Source organism: Argiope bruennichi, chromosome X2, assembly GCF_947563725.1.
Source record: "Argiope bruennichi chromosome X2, qqArgBrue1.1, whole genome shotgun sequence".
Lineage (NCBI taxonomy): Eukaryota > Metazoa > Arthropoda > Arachnida > Araneae > Araneidae > Argiope > Argiope bruennichi.
This window is the reverse complement of record NC_079163.1, coordinates 75,233,134-75,255,625: the sequence shown is the minus strand read 5'-3', so window position 1 is coordinate 75,255,625 and position 22,492 is coordinate 75,233,134. Positions and strand designations below refer to the sequence as shown.

General features: G+C 30.7%; 1 protein-coding gene across 2 annotated transcripts in view; it reads right to left on the bottom strand.

The window, feature by feature from the left end:
* The window catches only part of LOC129960665 (alpha-tocopherol transfer protein-like), a 56,207-nt gene that overhangs the window by 16,049 nt on the left and 17,666 nt on the right, over positions 1 to 22,492 (bottom strand). Inside the window, exons 1-2 of one of the 2 annotated variants that reach the window (XM_056074219.1) lie at positions 15,394 to 15,574; positions 6,944 to 7,108 (exon numbers count right to left, since the gene is read on the bottom strand). In XM_056074219.1, the coding sequence (XP_055930194.1) occupies positions 6,944 to 7,108; position 15,394 (166 nt within the window). In that variant the 5' untranslated portion in view covers positions 15,395 to 15,574. Of the gene's footprint in view, positions 1 to 6,943; positions 7,109 to 15,393; positions 15,575 to 22,492 lie in introns of those variants that run through there. The other variant, XM_056074220.1, reaches the window with a different exon arrangement.

Genomic DNA, 22,492 nt, shown 5'->3' with positions numbered 1-22,492 from the left:
ACTAAACTAAAACCTTCTGCAACCCAACTTCTATGCATTAGAGGTAGGGATATTTTAAGCCAATTTGAATATTTTCTTTGATTTTCAACATATATGTGATAAACTTTGTTTTATTTAATATACTCGTTTACTGAAGGCTAACAGATCCAGCGTCTCTACATAATATTCCAGATTTGCCATTTTTTGTGTCAAGTAAATAGTCTCTTTATTAAAACTGCTTAATGGATGAATAAGAATATACTTAGAAATATCAATTTTTGTTTCTTATATAAACATGTAAGATAAATTTTTTCTCAAAGCTAATAGAAAAACTAGAAATCTTCATTCCTGTTGAAAAATGTTTTAGCGTAATTATTCTTTTTCTTTATTACTTCACAACCCGTTCTGTCAGAGGTCAGAGCTCATCTATTGTAGCGCAACCTCCGAACTGTATTGTATAAATATGTAAGATAAATCCTTTCGCTAAGCTAATAGATAAACTGGAAATCTTCATCCCTTTTCAAAAATGTTTTAGCGTTATAATGATTCCTTTTCTTTATTTTACTTCACAACCCGTCCTATCAGAGGTCAGAATTCACCTAGTGTAGTTGAACCTCCGAACTGTATTGTTGGAAAAAAGGGTGCAACATTCACTGTGCAATGTAGCGTAAACTAGAGCATATCTTATGAGAGTCGGTATTTCGTTTTTGGGTGCAAGCGATACAAGGACAAACATACGCAATATTACTTCCCATGAAGATGATAATGGTTATCTTTTCAATGCTGATTAGATGGCCAACCAATTCATAGAATTTTTTTTCGATTTCTTGACGATGATGTCGTGTGAAGTTTGAATTCTAACTCATATGGAGATGGCACTCACTCACACACTCGCTTGCAGAACCTCTTTTAACAGGGGTGCTCTTTCACACACCTCACAAATAGAACACAGAGGAAAGAACAAACATGCCCGAACCAGGACTCGAACCCGGCACACCCAGATCACGGGGAAGACGCACTACTCCTGGGCCAGGACACCGGCTTTCAATTTCTTAAATGCTATTATTGTTTTATTTGCATTTTATTTTCCTCTGTTCCATTTGAAATCGTTATTCGTTTTTGGGGTTATTTCTTGTATTTTTTATTGCTTCGTGTCTGTCCTAGTGTCTGTTTTGAGTTGTTTTTATATTCATCTGTACTTTAAATGGCTTCTTCCCGTATTTTATTTCTGTTTTATATTTGTTAGGCATTTAATTCTTTTTTGCGTTTTTACTTATTTATTTTAATTTTATGCATGTATACAATTTCATGTACTTTTTTATTCTAGCATTTTATACTCTATGCCCATTTAACTGATCAGAGATCTTAATGTTTCTAGATATATTAGTACGGAATATAATTTAGTTCTGTTAGATTAGAGTGGCAGCATCTTGTTGCTCGAAATCGTATATATTTCCTATGCTCCAAACAAAATTTATTAGTTTTTTTTATTTATTTATTGGAGGGGTAAATTAGATTACATGTTTCTGTTCAGATAGTTCAGCAAATACATTTAATTCAATTAAACGTCTTAATTTTAAAATAATTGAAACTTTAAGAAAATTCATTATCAGTTGACAGAAAAAATGCGTTTGGTATCTTTACGACATTGGTTTCGATACTAGTTTTTACATCCAAAGAGCTATTCATTTTTCTTATTTTATTGTAATATATTAATCTTTTGAGCGTTCAACATTTTTTTTATTGCAATGGTAAATAGGATGTCAATATATTACAATCTTATATTTTGGTTTATTTATGTCGAACTTTTAAGAAGCTTCTGATTTTCTCGTATTCCCATGCCTGCAGTTATACAGGGTGGTAATAATTGAGCTTCCCCTATAAACAGCATCATACAACGCAAACGGGTGAGCAGATTGCAACGAAATTTGGTACATAGACTCTACACAAGATGCGCTCACGGAATTTTGAGAAAAAAAAAAGTTCCAAAATGTCCACCAGAGGGCGCCTTTTCCGGAAAAACATTAATTTTAACACAATAAACGACCAAAACGGAATAGAGAAATAATATTAACATTTATTGACTAGTTTCTGATAACTTTTTCATGGAACCATATTCAGTAAAGGTAAGGAAAAAATAACAGTACGCTGTTTGAGAAAGACAGTTCAGTTTGCAGAAACAAGAACAGATTAGGACGGAATTGCACAAGAGGAGCAGATGTTAATCATATCCAGGTTGATGCAGGAAAAGGTATTCCATGTGACCATCCTCATTCACCTGTAAAATTTCAAATCGATGGATAGTGTGTTCAACAGCAGATCGTAACCGATCAGTTGTGGTGCTTCGCACATGAAACGTTATGGAGATCTTTAAGTCATTCAAAATGTCGCAACAAGATACCGTCATCATTATAGCCGGAAACATCGACAGAAAACTTGACAACGACTGTAAACGTTTCTTATCCTAAACTGTTTTGCATACAGCTTCCTCTTCTTCGCAAGCATACAAATCTCCACATTTTATGCTAGAATTATCAGCTTTTCTCGGTTTTACATTTTATTACTCATAATTCTTGTTCTGGATTGTTAATATTGTTTCTGTATTCCATTTTGGGCATTTATTGTGTTAAGTTTAATATTTTTCCGGAAAAAGCGCCCTCTGATGGACATTTTGGAACTAAAAAATTTTTTTCGAAATTCCGTGAGCGCATCGCGTGTATAGCCTATATACCAAATTTCGCTACAATCCTTTCATTCGTTTGCGTTGTAGGATGCTGTTTATAGAAGAAGTTTAATTATAACCACCCTGTACATAAAAAGGTCATGGAAACTGATACATTTTAGTTCTCAAAATCCAGTTTATAACGCAGGCAATTTTGACTTCGAAAACATATTATGATAAACTACATATCAGTTCGTCAACTTCTTTGCTGAAACTGATGTAACTGAAGTTTACTACCTGAACTTTAACAAACTCCTTTTGAAAAATATTTTTAAATATTTAATTATAAACATCGCTTTGTTTTACAAAGAAATATTATTTTACAAGTGTGTAACGGACCTCAGTTTTTGCCACAGTTTCCCAATTTTAACTGCACATTGCGTACAGTATTCGTAAATTGTTCTTGATGTACGCTGAATGTCTTTTTTAAATGTACCACAGTGACGATTTCAAAATGGGTGATAAAAGAAGAAAAGTTGTGACTATGGGGAAGAAATTACGTGCTATGAAGCGACTAGTCTCTGGTGTAACTGCAAAAACCGGCAACTACTTCCATGATTCACGGGGTCGCTTTCACATTCTATTTGGCTTGAGATAAATGGGGGGCTTAGTACTCAATAAGAAGTGAGAAGATACGTGTTATAACAGTGAGTTTTGTTATAAAAACTTTGTCTTCTGGTATTACTGGGCACAAAAACCGAGTTCATATAACTCCGACTTATCCGGCTTTTTTGTTATCCGGCCTACCCTTCCGCCACATTAAGCCGGATAGTCGGGAGTGCATTGTATATGCAAAAGCACCAACCGACAAACGGTGAACACCTGGATAGATTCGGTTCCAAATATGATATGGATTTGTGCTTCAGATGTTAAACTTATTATTTAGCTCTCTGTTTTATAATTATTATGCTCACTTGTACTCGGACTGCCGGACAAGCAGATTTCATTTGAACGGATTTCGTTCAAGATTTGATGGAAATTTACAATATTGATGTTAAGACCATTTATTGAATTTTATCCATTAGCTTACAACGTTATCATGTTAACGGACAGATATGATTCCAAAAATATATTTTTCGGTCTTGGAGAGGTATAAAACGGGACGATCCATCGAAATTTTGAATTCGAATTTTTTCATGATTACAATACTTTATCTTTGTATACTTTGTACATGAGAAAATGAAAAGTAATTATGAATATATTGGAAATCACGGGAAAAAATATTTTACGATAAAATTGAAAAAACTAAGTGGATTAATTTCTGAATTTTAACGTTAGATTATTATTTTTTTTTGTAAATAATAGTTTTCGGAGCCTTTGACTAAAAAAATATCATAATCATGCGTCAAAAACTAACGGTAAGAAACCATCTGTGGAATGAACAATTGTGATACTTGTAGAGAATTTTCATTGATTTCAGTCGAAAGAATGTTGTTAAAAATACATTGCCACAATCATTTTCGATTACATGCAATTAACTTCAGTAAATGAAAGTATACGAGAAATATGACGGGAGAACAAACCTGACTTTTCTCATAAGTGCAAATAGCAATTCTGACATCAAAAATTGTGAAAAAGATTAAATATGAAACATTTACTTATTATTTCGGTACTTCAAAGATTTTATTAAGAATTAAATACTTAGCGAAGAGAGACACCCGTTAAAATATCCACGATTCAGAAAGTATGTTTGATTTATTGTCTTTGTTAAATTATCTAATAATTACGATTTGATCTCATGAAAGCAGCTAATTCATATGATCTAATATCTAGTTTCTCATTGTGTCACAATGAGGCCTGACTTCAATATTCCCTGTAAGATGTACTATAGATTATAAGCTTAAAATCAGCACACCGTACTTACAGTTTATTACGTGACCATCAACTGACTAGTTTTAGTTCAAATTTATATCAAAATACTAATCCTAAAATGAAAGGAATTGCGCAAAACAATTTAGAAGTATATTCATAGGATAAGAAAACGGAGAACTTGCCCACAAACTGTAAGTCTTAATGCAATTTTAGGAATATTCTAAAATAATTATCTAGAATTACCTAAAACAATAAACGGTACTTCGTATTAAAATACCGGTTCTTGGATTTGGCTACAGTGGTCGAAATTCAAAGTCTAGACTAGAAATTCAGCACTTTCAACACAGAGCCACGGTGACTGCGACAGATTCATTTATATGCATTATACAACAATTTATGAGCTAACGCAGAGCTAAAGCATGCGAAATTTAACCATTAATTAATGTACTTAATGTCTAGTGTGATTTTCAATAAATATATACATGCATAATACCAGATCTCTGATTAAATTTCGTAATTTCGACGTTCAGAACAAAATTGAAAACTAATAATAATTGCTTAATCGGAAATTTTTATCGAGTATATACGGTGTAATTTGTCTGTGCAGCAAATAACGTAGCAAGAGATATATATTCATTTGAAATTATTACTTAATCATTTTTTTAAAACTGAAACTTTAAAGAAAAGAGGAAAAAACTCTTCTTTGCGTTTTACTTTCAATTTGGAAAGATATGTTTGTATAAGTTAATAAAGCAGTGCTAGCAAATTTATTGCTAAGCAATGTGAAAGTTCAAATACGAAATCGTTGTTATTTTTCTAGTTCTCTGCACAGTGACTCCCTGGTTAAGGGTTTTTTCGTACTTTCTTTTTAACATTTGAATCAAAATCACAACTCTTTAAGGATTACAATGTGGTTCAAATGTGAAAGTGAACCAAACTCTCAAGCCAGTTGTCACTTCTCAGTGTTAAAGGAAGAAGGAATTAATCTCTGTTTAAAGTTATTTTAATGAGAAAAATCAATAAAAATGAAAAGTTCTACTTCAGCAGCTCTGATATTTATCAAGAAAGTGATGAATTCAATAAGCGATAATTCATGGACTTATTCTCGAATGGAAGATTTGAATTGTTATATGAAATATTAGTTCGAATAATGTACAGAAAGTTCGTAAAATTATTTACACATAAATCATTATTAGAATCGCTAGCACAGATATGTTGACTTTTTGCCAGCAGAGAATGAATTCATTTCTTGAAGAACGTATACCAAATCATACTCCTGTTCGAAAGTTTTTTTTTATCATCATCTGATTCAAAATAACACTCGTCATATCTGCTATCAATATCATTTACGTCCTTTCTGTATTCTTTAGGCGTTATATACCGGGTGCGTCAAAAAAACGTATAGACATTGTGAACCGTCATAGAAAATTTATGTTCCGTTCTAAAAGGTTCAATTGCTGGAAATGGAAAGCTTAAAATCCAATTCGAAACGCAAATGTGATTACTGTTCAAAATGGCGGCCTTCAGCATCAATATATTGCTGAGTACGAGTCACCACTGATTCCTTACAATGTAAGGAATCAGAATGAGAAAAACGAGAATGAGGCTTACATCGTGGCAGGGAATATGGAATCAGCAAGCATTGTTGGGTACTTTTCGCCTGTTACATTACCTGTTGCATTATAAAGCGGAAAGGCCCAATGAGTTCCCTTGCAGACAAACCACGCCATTACATTTACACCGGGCAAATTCACAGCGGTTTCAACAGAAATGTGAGGATTCTCTTTAGCCCAGTACACACAATTGTGCCTATTGACAGTTCCATTCAATTTGAATTGGTCTTCATCCAACCAAATTATGCTACCCATAAATCCTAATTCACATCTCCAGAAAAATGAGCTTGCAGCACGGAAAGTACAGTTTCTATGATGGTTCAAAGTGTGTAAACCTTTTTTTGACGCACTCGGTACATAAAAGTATTCGTTATTGTTGAAAGACTATATTTTCACAAATAACTTCGTATGTGAGTTAGAGATTAACGGTAGAAAAAAGTTCATATTAACATCAATACCATATAAAGCGCAAACTAGTTTGTAAAGAAAGATAAGGATTGGACTCCAAGAAAACTTAAGTTTCTTTCAAGAAACCGCAATCTGATCGGAGTGTATAATATGCTATGAGCTTTCAGATATTATCACTTCAAATCGATTAGTTCCTCTAAAAAGAAAGACGTAGAGGCACGTGTTAGCAAACGTTTAAACTCTTATTCGAAGCATAATTAGAATTAAATATAACAGTTGAATCAGGACAAAAATATAAGCAAACTATTTATAAATGTTGTAATGTTGTAGAAAATTAATTTTTCCAATAGACTTGCTATCATTCTAAACACCTGTAAGAAAATTGTGTAAAAGAAGATTAATTTCTTACCTAGGCGGCAATTAACAAAATGGGGTTGACTTTTGGCCCACTCTCGCAGTTCGTGCAAGCAGCGTTTTCTCAACTCATCTGTTTCATTAAGGTCATCGAAAGGGTCATTTTGTTCTTCTACAGCATCGAAAAATTCTTCTTTACCACCCATGACTGAAGGCTCCACTGAAAAAATATTCCAAATTCAAAATTGAATAAATTTAGTATGGTTAATTTAAAAAAAATGGGTTGCTTTTTAAATGCTTAACTTTATGGTAATAGTGAAAAATCGATTGCAAAATTCCACCAACTTCCTGTTACATTACAATTCAGAAATTTTTTAGTTATTAATTCCCGATGACAATGCAATATTTTAATAATTTGAGAGCTTTAATGCATCATTTAATAATTAAACTAAATATCGCTTTCATTCCGGTTTTCCGTCAAACAGAAAATTCTTAAATTCCGTAGTATTTATAACCTTGAATTATGACATAATAAAAATTTAAATAAAAACTAGGGAAATCGTTTTTATTTTATTGAATAGCAAGCAATAATATAAAGAAATTAAGACATATTAATTGTAAAGAAATTGCTTGACATTTATTAAAAGTTAAAATTCATATGTCTGCAAATAAAATTTTCATTTACATAAAGTATTTCAGCACGGATCTCCCGCTTTTCGGGGGAATTCTTTTGAAATACAAAATTTTCTTTGAATACAAATCTTTCTTTTTGAAATACAAATTTTTGATTTAAAAAATTATTTAAGGTAAGAATTAAGAATATTATGAGAAGATAATAATTGAATATTTATTCTTTAAATAAGAATATTATTTATATGACCTAGAACATTAAAGGCATAGCATACACATGAATTAGAATACTTATTCTTCGAAATCATGAGTATTGATCGATGGAAATAATTATTTAGATTATAGGTGAGAATTTCAAGAAATCTGTCCGGTTTGGAAAGTGATTTGATTTTGTTGTTGGAATGCTAGTAAACTGGGTTCCTTCATGGAATAAGACTTCGGTTTCATATAAAAATCTACTTCTTGCCATTAACACTTTCAACTCTACCGACGAGATATCTCGTCTTTCAGATACTTCCATTGATATTAGATATTTGTCTTTTCATTGAGTTTTTATCTAATTCATCCTTAGCGATGAATGTGTTAAGATTCAAAAAATAATCTTTTTAATGGTACCAATTTAATTTCCAATTTTTTCCAATTTAATTGGAAGTATTTGAAAGACGAGTACCTCGTCGGTAGCGTTGAAAGTGTTAAGTTCCGAGAAAAGGCGGTGCCCCGCTTTGGCAATTACTATTTAATGAATTCAAAAAATTGGAATATAATAAACAGATTATACATTTTTAAAAATCCCTTTTAATAATATATTAAAAAGAAGAAATTTTTTTATAAAAATCTAGAAATCAAAAGCGCGACGCGCGGGCGCAAAAAAAAAGAAAAAAAAGAATGGTAATAGCAGAAAGATATTAAGACTGAATAGCTATTATCAGAAAGAAAAAAATTGCCTGGCATTCAATGTATAAAATTTTTAGATACATTATAGATGCGATTAAAATTTTAATTAGCTTTGAACATATTTCATTTGCTTTGTTTTCACCCTTCTAAGATTTTTATTTTGATATTCAAATTTTCGATTTAAAAATTCTTTTTTTTAAAAAATATAAGGATAAAAATGTCATAAGCCTTAAAAGCTTTTCACGTATATTAATTCACACATTATTTTATTTGGTTTATTTAATCTAAGTAAAGAAGGAATTTTGTATCAATTCTTGACTCATTTTTTTTAAAGTGCTAGAGTTTTGAAATTTTGCTTCCTTATCTGTTTTTAATGATAATATACTATTTAAATAATTGAATATTTTCAGAACTTAATTATCAAGCAACCAATTAATTTTAATTCTATAAGATACTGTCGCAATAGTTTTGAGTAAAAAAAAAAAAATTCAAAGCCCCGTAATGTCTATAATAATGAATTATTAATTAACAATTTAAAATATTAAATGAAATGTATTTTTAATGCATTAATAAACTTTTTAAAAATCATTGTTACATCTTATTAGTTTGTAAAAACGAATGAAAAATACTAGTTGTACGATATTCTTTAAAAGACTGCCAGAAAACAATCTTTCAGCATTCTGTTGTACTTTAAATCTACTATATAACATCAGTATCAAGAAGTCTAAATACTGCACAGTACAGAAATGAAATTTTGTAGGTAATAGTACTTATCCTGTGGAACTGTCATTCAATAAGTAATTCGGTTGCTTCTCTACTCTACAGCTATTTTTATTTCTAAAACATTAATACATGTTCGTAAAGTTCTTGAAATAGCCCAGAACATCACTTTTTTAAATACTCAATGAGCTTATTATTATCTAGAAATTTTTTCCCACGAACATAAACCTTCAGCCCTCCTGAAACAGGTTAGAAATCCGATGGCGCTAGGTCGTTACTGTATGGCAACAGTCTATCCCATTTGGTAAATCATCTGATCTTTAGCTTCATGTCTGTCGCATGGAACTCTGGCATATGTATTCTAAATAGGGAAAGAGAGAACAATACTGCTTTTTGGTAAAGATCTTTCGATGTTCTAGAATATCTCTGAAAATCACTTGCCGGGGGTTCTAAGAGAACGGAGTCATTTATTTGTAATATAAAAAGAAAATAGCGGAGATCCAGAATGTCTATATTCAGAGATTGAATATAGAAATTCGATCTCTACATATTGGTGTCTTATTGGAAGGGAAAAAATGGTAGATATAGGCGAGGTGATAAATAATGCATACTGCTATCTAGAAATTTTCATTTCTCTAGAGTTTACCATTATCGAGTTACATTGGATTGTGCCTTATTTAGATCGACCTGTACATCTTTTAACTATCTTCAGGAAAAGTAATATGTGTTTTCTTTCTACATATTTTTTCATTTCTATACAAATAAAGCATAAATTTTCTTATCTTCATATTTTCAGTTTCAGCGTTTCTATTTTTGAATGAAGAAAAAAATTATTTATGGGGAATAAAAGAGAATTCTATTAAAAAAAATAACCTAATTTGATTTTAAAAAATCAATTTCATTTAGATTTACACAATGTTCTTCTAAGGAAGTAACACGCAGAAACACAATTTTAAAAATGTTACTAATTCTGTAATTCAAATGTAGCAAAAATTTTTTGATTTAAACAAGAAACTTTTATTTTAAAAAAAGCAAATTTAATCAGCAGCTTAGTTTGGGAGTTGGTACATTTGTATTAATATAAAAATGTTCAATTTTTAAAAAAAAAAATTAAATTTGTTGTAATCCATGCTATTGCAAGGATTATTTCGAGTAAAATAATCTGTAAACCGCTAGTTATTCTCACTAATCGTATCTCCACTTTATCAATGTACTTACTGCACCAAGTGTTGTGTTTGTGACTTGTTCAATAACATATTTGATACTTCATAGTATATATTAATAGTACAATATAAATTGTATTCAAATAAGGGTATAAAGTATCAAATATATTGTTTAAGAAGCATTCAGATTTCGTTTCAGAACAGATCTTCTATAGCTCAGATTCTGTGAGAAAATGATATGACAATAGTTTATTCATTTGTAATTTTGTTGATTATTTATATTTAAGAGACGAAGATGATTCTAGAATGAGTCTCTATAGTAGATATTTTATCATCACTAACTAAAATAGATGAATATTATGAGAAATAATTCCCAAAACATGCGATTCCGAACCTTAAATGACTTTAAGATTCCGCAATTAAGCATTATTTTTGAAAAAATAGGTAATAGAGTGGACGAAGAATAAAAGTACCCGACACAGATGGTACAAAAAATTAATTAATATAAATGGTAGTAAAACTGTTATCTAACTCATAAAACTCTTTAAAATGGTGAGGCTAACGCACTTTATTAACTCAGCAATTAGTTATTCACGTAATTTTTCCAATGCTGCTCTGTATTTTGAGTTTGGGAACAAAAAGTAAAAACAAGAACAAAAAAAAAAACCTAGAAAGTTGGTGTGTCCCTCTAAAGCAGTTTCAGAGGAGACGCTAGATGTCCCGTTTTGAGGCTAACAGAATACTATTAGCATAATGACTGCAGAAAAGAAAGTGAAACTGAAATGAAATTTTAAAGTCAGAAATTCGATAAAATAACAGGCAAAGTAGACAATTTGCTAATCAATATTGCATTCTGCTTCTAAAGAAATCTCGGTATTTATCATTTTCCTCAAAGATGTTTTTTCCATAAAGTGAGTTACTCCTCTCCAAGCACCTTGTTTCTTGTTGATTTAAATTCTCAATCCTAATAATATTTTCAAAGTCACAAGCAAGTCACAAACATATAATTACAGCGTGAAGCGTTCTTAGTACTTCGCCAGTAATAGTCGCCAGTAATTTGTGCAACTGGTTTCTAGCAATGTGGAATTCATAAACTATTTAAAGCAGTACCAGTTTTGTTGCTGGTTCGGATGGAAGATTCCTTAAAGTGATAGACACCTATCAGTTAAAAAATTTATTTTCTTATTCAGTAGCAACACGCGATTCTGTTTTGGGGGAATTTCTGGTCTCTGAATTTGGATTGATAATTGCTCTATCCAAATAATTAAAGACTTGCAATTAGGATTTCATTTCAAAGAAGGAAGTGCATCGTGGCATTCGCTGTCAAATTTTTATCGAGTTTCTTACAGCCATAAACATCTCCAAACGAGCCACCAACAGGAATGGTACTGCTTCAAGTATTCTACAACTTCCACATTGCTGGAAACAAGCTGTACACAGCACCGGTGATAGCACTGAAAACTATAAACGCTTCAAATGACTGCAATTTTATGATTACCAATTTTAAATATCCAGCTTCGTAATTGTTTTTTCCGTAAGAAACAATATAACTTTTGGAGGAAAATCTGGCTATTCAATATATAAATGTAGGCCCGGTTTCAATCTGCTCGTTACAATATAAATATAGGCTCGTAACAATATAAATATAGACTCGGTTTCAATCTGCTACTGAATTATATTTTGAGAGTGGAATTAAGTCAAGGTTGAGTTTCACAATTTCAGTGAGCATATTAATCATGCTAGAAAATTAACGTAAATGCCCGCCCAAAGAATACTTATGAAAAGTAATCAGCTAGGTTCTTGTTAATTAATTATAAAACATCTGCCAATTTTATTGTGTTTAATCCATGATGTCATACATAAATTTTTTTATTAATAAAATGTTATCCGTAAAAAGGTGTATTTCATTAAGATAATTTTAATAATAGAATGATTTCCGTGTCGATTTTATTTCCATTGTAGATTAAAAAAATGTGTAACTGAGATTCGGTTTAATGAAAGAATAATTATTTTTATACCATTTAAGGCAATTAATTAGACGATGGCTTAGCAAAGAAATTGTTTAAATTATGCATTTGTTGACGTACATGTAAAATAAAAAATATATAATAATCTAATTAATTTTTAAGCACAAAGAAAATCTCATTTTTATTTTTTGTAGTAATTGGCAAAAAGAAATATACTCACTAATCATAGAAAATATTTTTAAAGATTAAAGCGTTATATATGTGGAACAAATTATTTATGCATATATTTCGGAGTAAAGAATTACATAAATAAATGAAGTTTAGAAACTGTATTTAAAACATTTTTTAAAGTATTCTTTTTTCATAATTTTTGTTGGCAAAAATGATGTTTTGAGTGGAAGAAAAGAAAGCTAGCCGGCGTCCTGGCCTAGGGGTAGCGTGTCTTCCTCGTGATCTAGGCGTTCCGGGTTCGAGTCCTGGTTCGGGCATGGTTGTTCTCTTCCTATTGTTCTCTCTGTGAGGTGCGTGAATGTGCCCCCCCCCTGTAAAAATGGGGTTGTGCAAGCGAGTGTGTATGTGCTATTTTCATTTGAGCTAGAAGTCAGACTTCTGCCCTCGGGTGTTCAGGGGTCTTTACCCTCAGAAGCTACTGCTCAAAAATTTGGTTTAAAATAGTCATACGACAAAAAAAAAAAAATAGTGAACACATTCGAAGAACGGTAACAAAATTTACTTCACGCCTTTTGACAGTATTTCATTAATTACAAAGTCTGATGTTCGTTAGTTTGCGTGTGTGTGTGTTTTGCGTTTTTAGTGATTTATCTTCGTTTGATAGAATTCAAATCATATAAATACTCTTTTGATGAATTTCGAAAGACATTTACAGCGAATTTCCAGTTTTTCTGAAATGATATATTGAACTTGCGTTAAGAAATGATGCACTAATTGACCTTATTGACAAATGGGGATTTCTAATTTGTTGGTAAGAAAAACCAGTCCAGGATCATCCAGAAATAAACCAAAAGAAATAATATTTGCTTTTTTTTACCAGTCCGAATTATAACGAATCTAAGTTATATATAAACATAAAAACATGCTTAGTTTGTTTTTAGACGGATAAAAACCCAATTAGCAAAATTGTAATAGCCAAATCTTCAGAAGAGATGAGCTTTAATTATAAAATACTTAATAGGCGAACATTTATCAAAAGATATCCAACAAGAATTATGAATTTAATATCTGAAAGTAATTTGTCTTGTTTAATTGAAACACGGTACAGCAGATTATTGTAGGAATATCTAAATGATCATAATAAACTGGTTTTCTTTATCTCAATTTATGTATCTGCCCAGCCATTTTTTTGGAAAAAAAAATTAGATTATATTCAATTTCTATGAATATTTGTTACATATAATAAAGGTAAATGTGTAAATATGTGTGTGTGCGTGAGTGCGTGTGTTGGCGCTCTATAGGCTAGATCAAACAATCTAGAACTACCAAATATGGTACACATATACTTTACAGAGTGGGAATATATACCTAGGAGCGATTGTTTTGAAATTTTAATTAGAATTTTATATAAAAAAATTAAACAAAATTCTTTTATTTTCCGCGATAACTTATAAAGGTATTACAGTACAAAAAATAAAATTATTTTTACATCATCTTAAAATTCAAAAAAAGAAAAAAAAAATTGCAATACCTCTTTTTTTGCCGTATAAATTTTTACTACGCTTAATCAAATTTTTAAAATATATTTTATGCATATATTACAGCATAAATACCGAGATAGGTAAAAATTCTAAACGAATATTAAACGCATCACGAATTATTAAAAAAAAAGCATAAGAACACCAAAGTTGTTGAGAAAAGTCACTATTAAAGATGCAGATATCTTTTCTTGTTTTGGTTTTTAATCTGAATTACAACCGATATTAATACAAAAATAATAATAAAACTTGCAAATAATTAAATTCTTCTGTCTTTCACACAAATCATTATTAGAAAAGCAGAATTCAGGAAAGCAAATGACATATTTACTGAATTCGGGAAAGTATATGTAAAAGATTTAAATTTATATTTAAAATATTATTAACATGAAGAAAAATGTCTCATTTTAAGCTGTTTTAGGTTAGAAATTTGGTTACGCTGCTAAAAAGCTAGAAATAGCAGAGTATTTTTTACTAATTTTAGGGGGAGCTGAGAGAAAATAAAGGGAAGAAATAGTAAAATGAACAGAACGGTGTAAGGATTTTGCAATATTATGAATTATATAACAATCAAATCTAAAGCTTAAAAATATTTTCCTGAAGGAACTATTAAGACCAAGTTAAATAAAATATTTAATTGAGAATTTTAGCGATTATCAATCTCGATGTATCCGTTAGTCACCTATGGCACCTAGTGATAAGTAAAATTCAGTTTCGAAACGGTTCAGTTTCAGTTTTTTTTTCTAATTCGGATTTAAAAACATATTTCAAGAAAATTATGGAAAATGTTAGAAATATTATGTTATATTGTATGGACTGAAAATAAGCGCATTGGTGAAAAACTAATATGCGCTAAAGTCCAAAATACCATGCTCAAAATTAGGGGAAAAATTTATTCATTGAAATCAGAACCTTAAACAAAAATTTCAGCTATCTTTTAACCTATATTAATTTTTAAATTCCTACAAAAGCAAGAGGTTATTAAATATTCATACATTTCCTATAAATATCTTATTTAAAAAAAATTGACACCCATTATAAAAAGCACTACATTCATCTAACTGAATTTGTATAATAAAAACACTACTTATACTCAAAATTATTTGTATAATTAAACACTCTTACTTAATGCTTAGAAAATCGCTTGTTCGAGAAAACGTAGTACTTACCATCATAAAAATATTTTCATAATTTTGACTTGAGGTGAAAACAGAAAATTTTTAAAATTAAAGCAAATGAAAACATCACGCTGTAATGCTGCTATCTTGTTTTATTGTTGACAAGTTACTAGTTTTCCGGTACAAACAAAAAAAAATAATTTATAGTAATAAAACGTTAGTATGTTCATGCATATTCGAAATATCTTAAGAAGTTCTGAAATAGTAAAACACTGCTCTAAATACAAAGAAATAATGAACTTACTTTATAAAAAGTATCCTTTTGAATCTTTATACACTGTGAACATCCAAAATAAAATGTCCACTCAACAGAATATATTCTCCATGCAAATACAAAATATAATCTCTACAATCCAAAACGTTATACCATAAACAAAACACCAACAACTAGTTGCTCCGAAGAAGACAACTACTTCGCATCTCTTCTGGGACTGGTGTGCAACTGTTTGACTTTCATTTTCAATGCCCGGAGAGATGTTAAAATAATTGAACTTTCGATGTAGGTCGGCTTTGTAGGTTACCTCTTTGGTGGTTACTGGTGAACTTTTATCGAAAGTAGGAGATGTCTGAAAAACCAGTAAAAGTTTCGAAATATTGCGCACTTAAAACAAAATCAACAACACATTTTCAAAAGAGGCTTTTGTTTTGATGATGTAATTCGGCTGTTGCTTCTGTCCCGGAGGGATTTAAACCGTTACTTATAAATCTTTAAGAAACTGCAGTATAAATGCATAGCTAGTTTACTGAGTCAGGTTGTAAAAACATGAGAAAAATCCACCGAAAATTCCAAATATTATTTTCTGGAATTTAGACATTCTAAGTAAATTTTTTAAAAATTATGATAATCATTCCAAAACTATACGAAATATTCTCAACTATTTACAAAATTGCTTGCTATGTAATTATTTTAATCGTAAGATAATATATATATATATATATATATATTAACTTTAATACTCTTTTAGCCCTAAATATTAAGAAAAAAACATTTGAATTGAGGCATTCTAAAAGAATTTTTATTATTTGTTCATGAAGCGATTAAATATGCAGTTTTTGAGAATTAGGAAAAGTAGAATACCAAATTTTGAAAACTGAAAGTATCATTATAAATAACCAAAAAGAAAAAAAGATATCAGTAAAAATGAATTTACATGCATTAGCTTAAGAATGAATGAAACTTCGCGTAAAATAATATCCTTGAATATATTTTCAGTTCTTATGCTGAATCTCTTTTTTCGATGATTAAGTGCGAAGATTTTCATAATCTGATATCCAAAATAGTAATTAACTATAGATATAGGCGTTCAGTATTGATGTTGCAAGTCAACTGGGAACAATTCTTATTTCTCTCATGAATTAATATACATTTCAGAATATAAAAAAAGAAATGACTGAAAAAAAAACAAGAAAATAAACATCTACTTTAAAAAAAACCTTTAGAACTTTTTTACATTATATGCATAAACTTAATGGCCATTTGATTGTTTATGAAAATTGGAACTATTTTAAGTTCTTCTTTACCACTTAAAGCATGTAATTTTAATATATCAGGAAATTAATCTATGCGATGATAGAGGTATGTTTATTCTAGGGATTCTTCATCAATTTTTTTCTATCGTTTTCTTTTTCGTTTTTGCATCGACCTCTCTTCCATAATCTGGTGTTCTTTCTTCTTCCAACAGTAATCTGAATAGGAATACTTTAATCAAACCATTACTACATTGTGGAGGGTCAAGTTCACAAGAGATTTAAAAACATGAATCTGCATCTGTCAATTATCTAAACAAATAATGCAGTTATTTATGTTCTTGTTTAATAATTTTTTGAAAATTTTCCTTACATTAGCCACATAAATAAAAATCCTTTCAGAAAATATCATATTCTACGTTTCTTTCTATGAAAAGTATCCTAATTTTTCACCATAAAGAATTTAGAAAATGACAAACCAACTGAAGCGCAGAATTCCGATTGCCTTATTCATTTGAATCTCACAGAAAATTAAATATTCATGAATGAAATGTAGTAATTTCTGAATGAAATCATTAAATATAAATGTCTTATTTCTCAACTGGTTGTGTGGTGTTAAATGTACCTTGACGGATTATACAATAATTTCCATAAGTTAAGTAACAAATTGAAAAATTGCGATAAATCAGCCAAAAGTAGTTCGAAGTGCTTGAAATTTACATACATTACAAATAAAAGCAAATTGTATTGACTAACAGTGTGCGAAAGTGTAAGACAGTCATTGTTTTACATAAATACGGTGCAGCTAAAAACTGGTTTTTTTAAGAGAAAGCCGTCATTTAATAAATGGATGAATATTAAATAACCCCGAAATGTAAAAGTGTGTTACAATCGACGTTTTCCAGCATATTTACGTTACAGAGCCATAGGCCGACTAGAAGTGGATCAATGACAATACAACGTTGTAAAATGGCTGATATTGTCGACCTTTCCGGGATGAAACTGTTTTTGAAACACTTTCTATAAACTAGATCATCTTCTCCAAGATCTACTGTAGGTAGGTCAAAAGTTACAACTTCTTTAGATGTTTGGGGCTTATTTCAAGTCGTAACAGGTTTGGTTTGATTTAGTTTTGGGTAACCATATGAAATGATATATTAAGAGCAAATTGTAACAAATTTCAAACTCCATCCTATCTTAGATACGCGCTTATTTAAGCTGCAGGGTTAGCAATATCAATACGCAGAAGGCTCCAGGAAGGAGGTCTGTATTCTTAACGATCATGATTTGGGCATGCATTATTGTAAACTAAATTGAAAATTAGTGGAGGTTTGCTCTGTTTAATGATGAGTCTTGCATTGCTTTAAAAATTGGTTCCCGAGGCATTTATTTATACACAAAAATTCGGAATCTTCCATCTAATATACTGTAAAACGCAGGAGGTGATGCCCTTATAATGGGTATACTTCATATGGCCGCACAGACCTGTATATGTTGCCGCATGGAATTCTCAATGATCACAGATGTAAAGACGAAATATTGAATCCTGTGCATATCGTCCTGTGCATATTAGCGCTAACTTTTGTAAACACCCTTCTAATACTGCTAATCTGGTGCATCGATTTTTTTTGAAGAAATTATAGTCCAAATGGTATGAACAGTACTTTCTCCCAACATTAATCGAAGCATGCGTGAAATCTCAGGGGTTATCATATTCACAATTAACAAGTTTCTTTGAATTTTATTTGTAAATCCGGATATTTTATGTTCCTTTTATATCATAAAATGTAAATACTCTATATATGTAATAATTTCAAATGAGCTATATTCTAAAAATAATTTTCTGATCACTCGAACTCCAGCTTCACTATAAAATTAAATTCTAAGTTGCTCGATCTGTTCATTTTCTCACAGAATCAAACCACTGAATCCACAAATTCTTCTCTAAAATTATATAAGTTCAAAACATTTCTCACGGACGTTTTTTTTCTGCCTTTTGCCTTCCCTTTCAATTCGTTACTCTGTTCTCATTTTGCTTGGATCAAGGCATCTTAACAAAAACTAAAAATTGTATTATTTCCTTAAATTCATGAAGAATAAAATCGTCAAAGACCTTAACAAACTTCTTTAAATCAGATATATATATATAAATACAGGGTGATCAAGAAATAACAGGTGGTGTTCGGAACCCTATAGCGTGTTATGTACCGGACGAAATATAACAGAATTTGGTCACCATACACATTAAAGTATGCAGAAAGTATGGGAAAAGAATACATAACTGCCTATGGAAACAGTAAAAAGCAACAAATACCAATGATAAACGTTTATTATAGCAACTTACAAATTTGGCTCAAGGTGACCACCAACTTGATGTTCCAATAATTTCATGTGGTACACGAGGTTTTCGACGGTGGCTCGCAGGATATCGGCATTGTAGCAGTCTGACATGTAATGTTATTTGATCTTTTAAAGTAGGAATGTGAGGAACATATCCTTAATACACAACGATTTTCAAGTGAACCAGACCGCTTTACAACCAGAAATTGCCAAGATTCAGATCAGTGTCATCAGTTAATGGGTGTTATCTTATGCGAATAAAATTTCAGGATCTTACGCAATATCTTCTGTATCGTCGAAAACGGGGTATCTGCTTGTCGTTATATTGAACTTGCACTGCTGATAACCTCCTTATTAGCTATTGCTTGATCCATAACGGTGGTTGCAACTTCTTCAACTTGTTCCTGCTTGGTAACTTTACGTCCTCGGCCTGGTTGCACAGCAAGAATTCCTGTTGTTTCAAATCTTTCAACCATTCTTCGTAATTTAGTTATGGTCATTGGTCCTCTATGTAACTGTTCTAACCGCCGGTATTCACGAAGAGCAGTACTGGTATTTTCATCCCGCTGATAAAACAGCTTGACTAATAAGGTGCGTTCACGTAGTGACAACGCAATCGAGGGGCGAATTCTTGCAAAATGAAATAAATTCCAGCAACCCTTCTTTTATCTTCGATGTCATTTCACAAAGTATCCCTATAAGCAAATTACATAATAAAGTTTTCGATCGCAGCGCCAGGATTTCCCCTATCGGCGTTTTTTGGTACTAATTCTTTTTTATTGATAAATCAAAACCGTATACTTTAATATGTATGGTGGCCAAATTTTGTTATATTTCGTCCAGTACATAACACACTACAGGGCTTCGAACACCTCCTTTTATTTCTTGATCACCCTGTATGTAATATATGTATGTAAAAGTATATAAATATACAATGTGGTATAACAAATATTAGAGCAAGTTTCATCCCATTCGTATGCACACTTTCTTAGCTGTCAGTTTTCTATTTCTTTCCTAACTTTTGGAAATCGGTGTAATTTTTCATAAGTTAATCAGATATATAATTTTTTCTTCTGAGTTAAGTTGCCAATTATTATTAAATGAATTTGCGTTCTACGTTACAATATTTCCAATAACGATAGTAAGAATTGGGTGGGGGGGGGGTATTCGCATATAAAGAAGTAAAATAAATAAAAGTTCCGTTAACTTTCGCTAACAAATTTTTGGCTTTCCAAAAACTTAACGGTTGAAAAACTTATTGACCGCACTGTTTACATTGATATTGTAACAACCAGTTACGTAATCATATAACTTTCTTCAAAGATTTCCTCGTGTTCTACCGAGATTGAAGACCGGCCTTTGATTCGGAAGCTGAACAAATCTACTGCACCCCAGAGGGTGAATTTAAGAGCAAAACACGGCAGGACCTTAGCATGTTTGGCACATTTTCTTTCTTACATAATGGTGAAGCAAGTAGGTCACCGTTCCAACAGCTATAGCGCTGTGGAACTTCCGACGGAGCATTTAAGTCAAGCACTGAATCAGAGGAACCGCGAAGTGAGCCTGCAGCAAATTTCACTCACTAATACCTTTTTTTCAAAAACATTCATTGCCAGGATTAACTTTCATGAAATCTTTATCGTGTCAAAATGGCATAATTGTTGCGTCAGTTAAAAGGACGTTTGGGATTTAGAAACAATGTGATACTATTGATGTTGCATTTGAGATATTTGATTTTTAAAAGTACTTGAATGAGGTAATTCAGAAAGTCAATTGATATTTTGTATTCGTGACATAAGCAGTTACTGTTATTCAGAAAGGTTTTTTCGTGTTTGCGTTGGATTAAAATAAGTCTAAATTCAAGAAAATCTGAAAATGTTAAGAAATTTGGAAATGTTAATGCAATGTTGAATACAAAGACAGAAGAAAATTATAGGATGCTGATAGATAAAACTTTCTGATAATGTTAAGAAACTATACAACTATGCCAAATAAAAAAAATTCCATTAATGTTAAAAAAAAATCTATATCGTATGCAAAAGAAATTCTATCACCTTGTAAACTGAATACATTCAAGAAAAAAAAAAATCGTAAAACTAATATTCAAAATTATAATTTAAAACTCGTTAATTTCTTTGTTAGTAAATAAATAATTCTTTTTTTTTGTGTGTGTGTGTCATGGACACATTTAAAAGCTTTTTGAAAATCGTTTTTAATTCGCGGTTTTTGAAAAAAGTACATACAAAATTAACACAATTATATATTCATATGGATTTTTAAACAAATGCAGTTTAAATCTAAGAAATCTTTTCTCTATTTACAGTATTAAAATAACAATATATATATGTAATGATATTTTAAAACTTAATTTAACCTTAATTAATTTCCAAAGTTTTGTCTTAATTCAGCCCTTATTAACTTCATTCTAAAATATTCTTCTATTTCCTGGTTCCATTCCCCTTTTTCTATTTAATTAATGCAATAAAAGCTTTGTAAAAATGCTTAAATCTGCACTTTCACACGCCCCGAGTGAAGAGATAAAAAAGTGTCCAGCCAAGTACATTCTTTTTAAAAGATACCTAAATTCCCCTGCCTGAATCCTCACGTGTAAAGAAATCCCTATCAAAATTTCACAGTATATAAACACTGGGGAAAATAATTTCTCCCCTTATTTTTAGCTTTTCCTCATTTCGCTCGTTTCGCTCTGTGTGATGTGCTCGTCGCTTCTGCTTGTACATAAATCATGCCTCCCGGGATGGAATAAAACGAAGTTTAAAATTCGAAAGTGTCTTCTGTTACGATTCTGCTTAAAACATTAGGTTTACATATATATATATATATTGTCACAGGTATTCACAAATAATTTTAAAATTAGTTGGTTACAGTTAGCTGTTTGTAAATAACATAACAGATATCAGATTTTTCAGCGTAAAGAAGATATAAATCTTAAAGTATAAAAATAAATTTTATTTTTATAAACAGGTTTCTTTTTAAAAAAGTCTTTACAAATAGGTCAGTGTATAAAGATCTTTTTTCTACTGAATAAATCAAAAATAAGAATGATTCGAAGCAAATAAGGGTGTAGGAACGCATTTTTTGTAGAGGCCCAAAATTTTTTACTATCGAGAAATGTCCATTCGAAGTCATTGATATTATATAATAGATTTCGTGTCAAAGTAAGATAAATTGAATCATCTGAAACGAATTATTTGAAGATAGGATAAACGAAATGTTGCTTGATTAAACGGATTTAAATCCAAGTAGAAGCACTGAACTAAAGTTGCCCTGTTGGATGGATGGAATTTTTGTTTGAATGTTGATTTTATAAAGCTGTGTATTAAGTTTTAATAATTTGTTGTACTGTTTCCTGAAATTATAAATATTGCTTAAATATGAGACATTGGTTGTCGAATAATTCATAACAGGTTTTACCCTTTATGTTAGACCGTTCACTTCGTTGCCTTTTTTTTTTTTTTTTTTTTTTTTTGTTCAACTGAAATTCGTATTTTCAGGCAGATCTCATTTTAACTAACAGT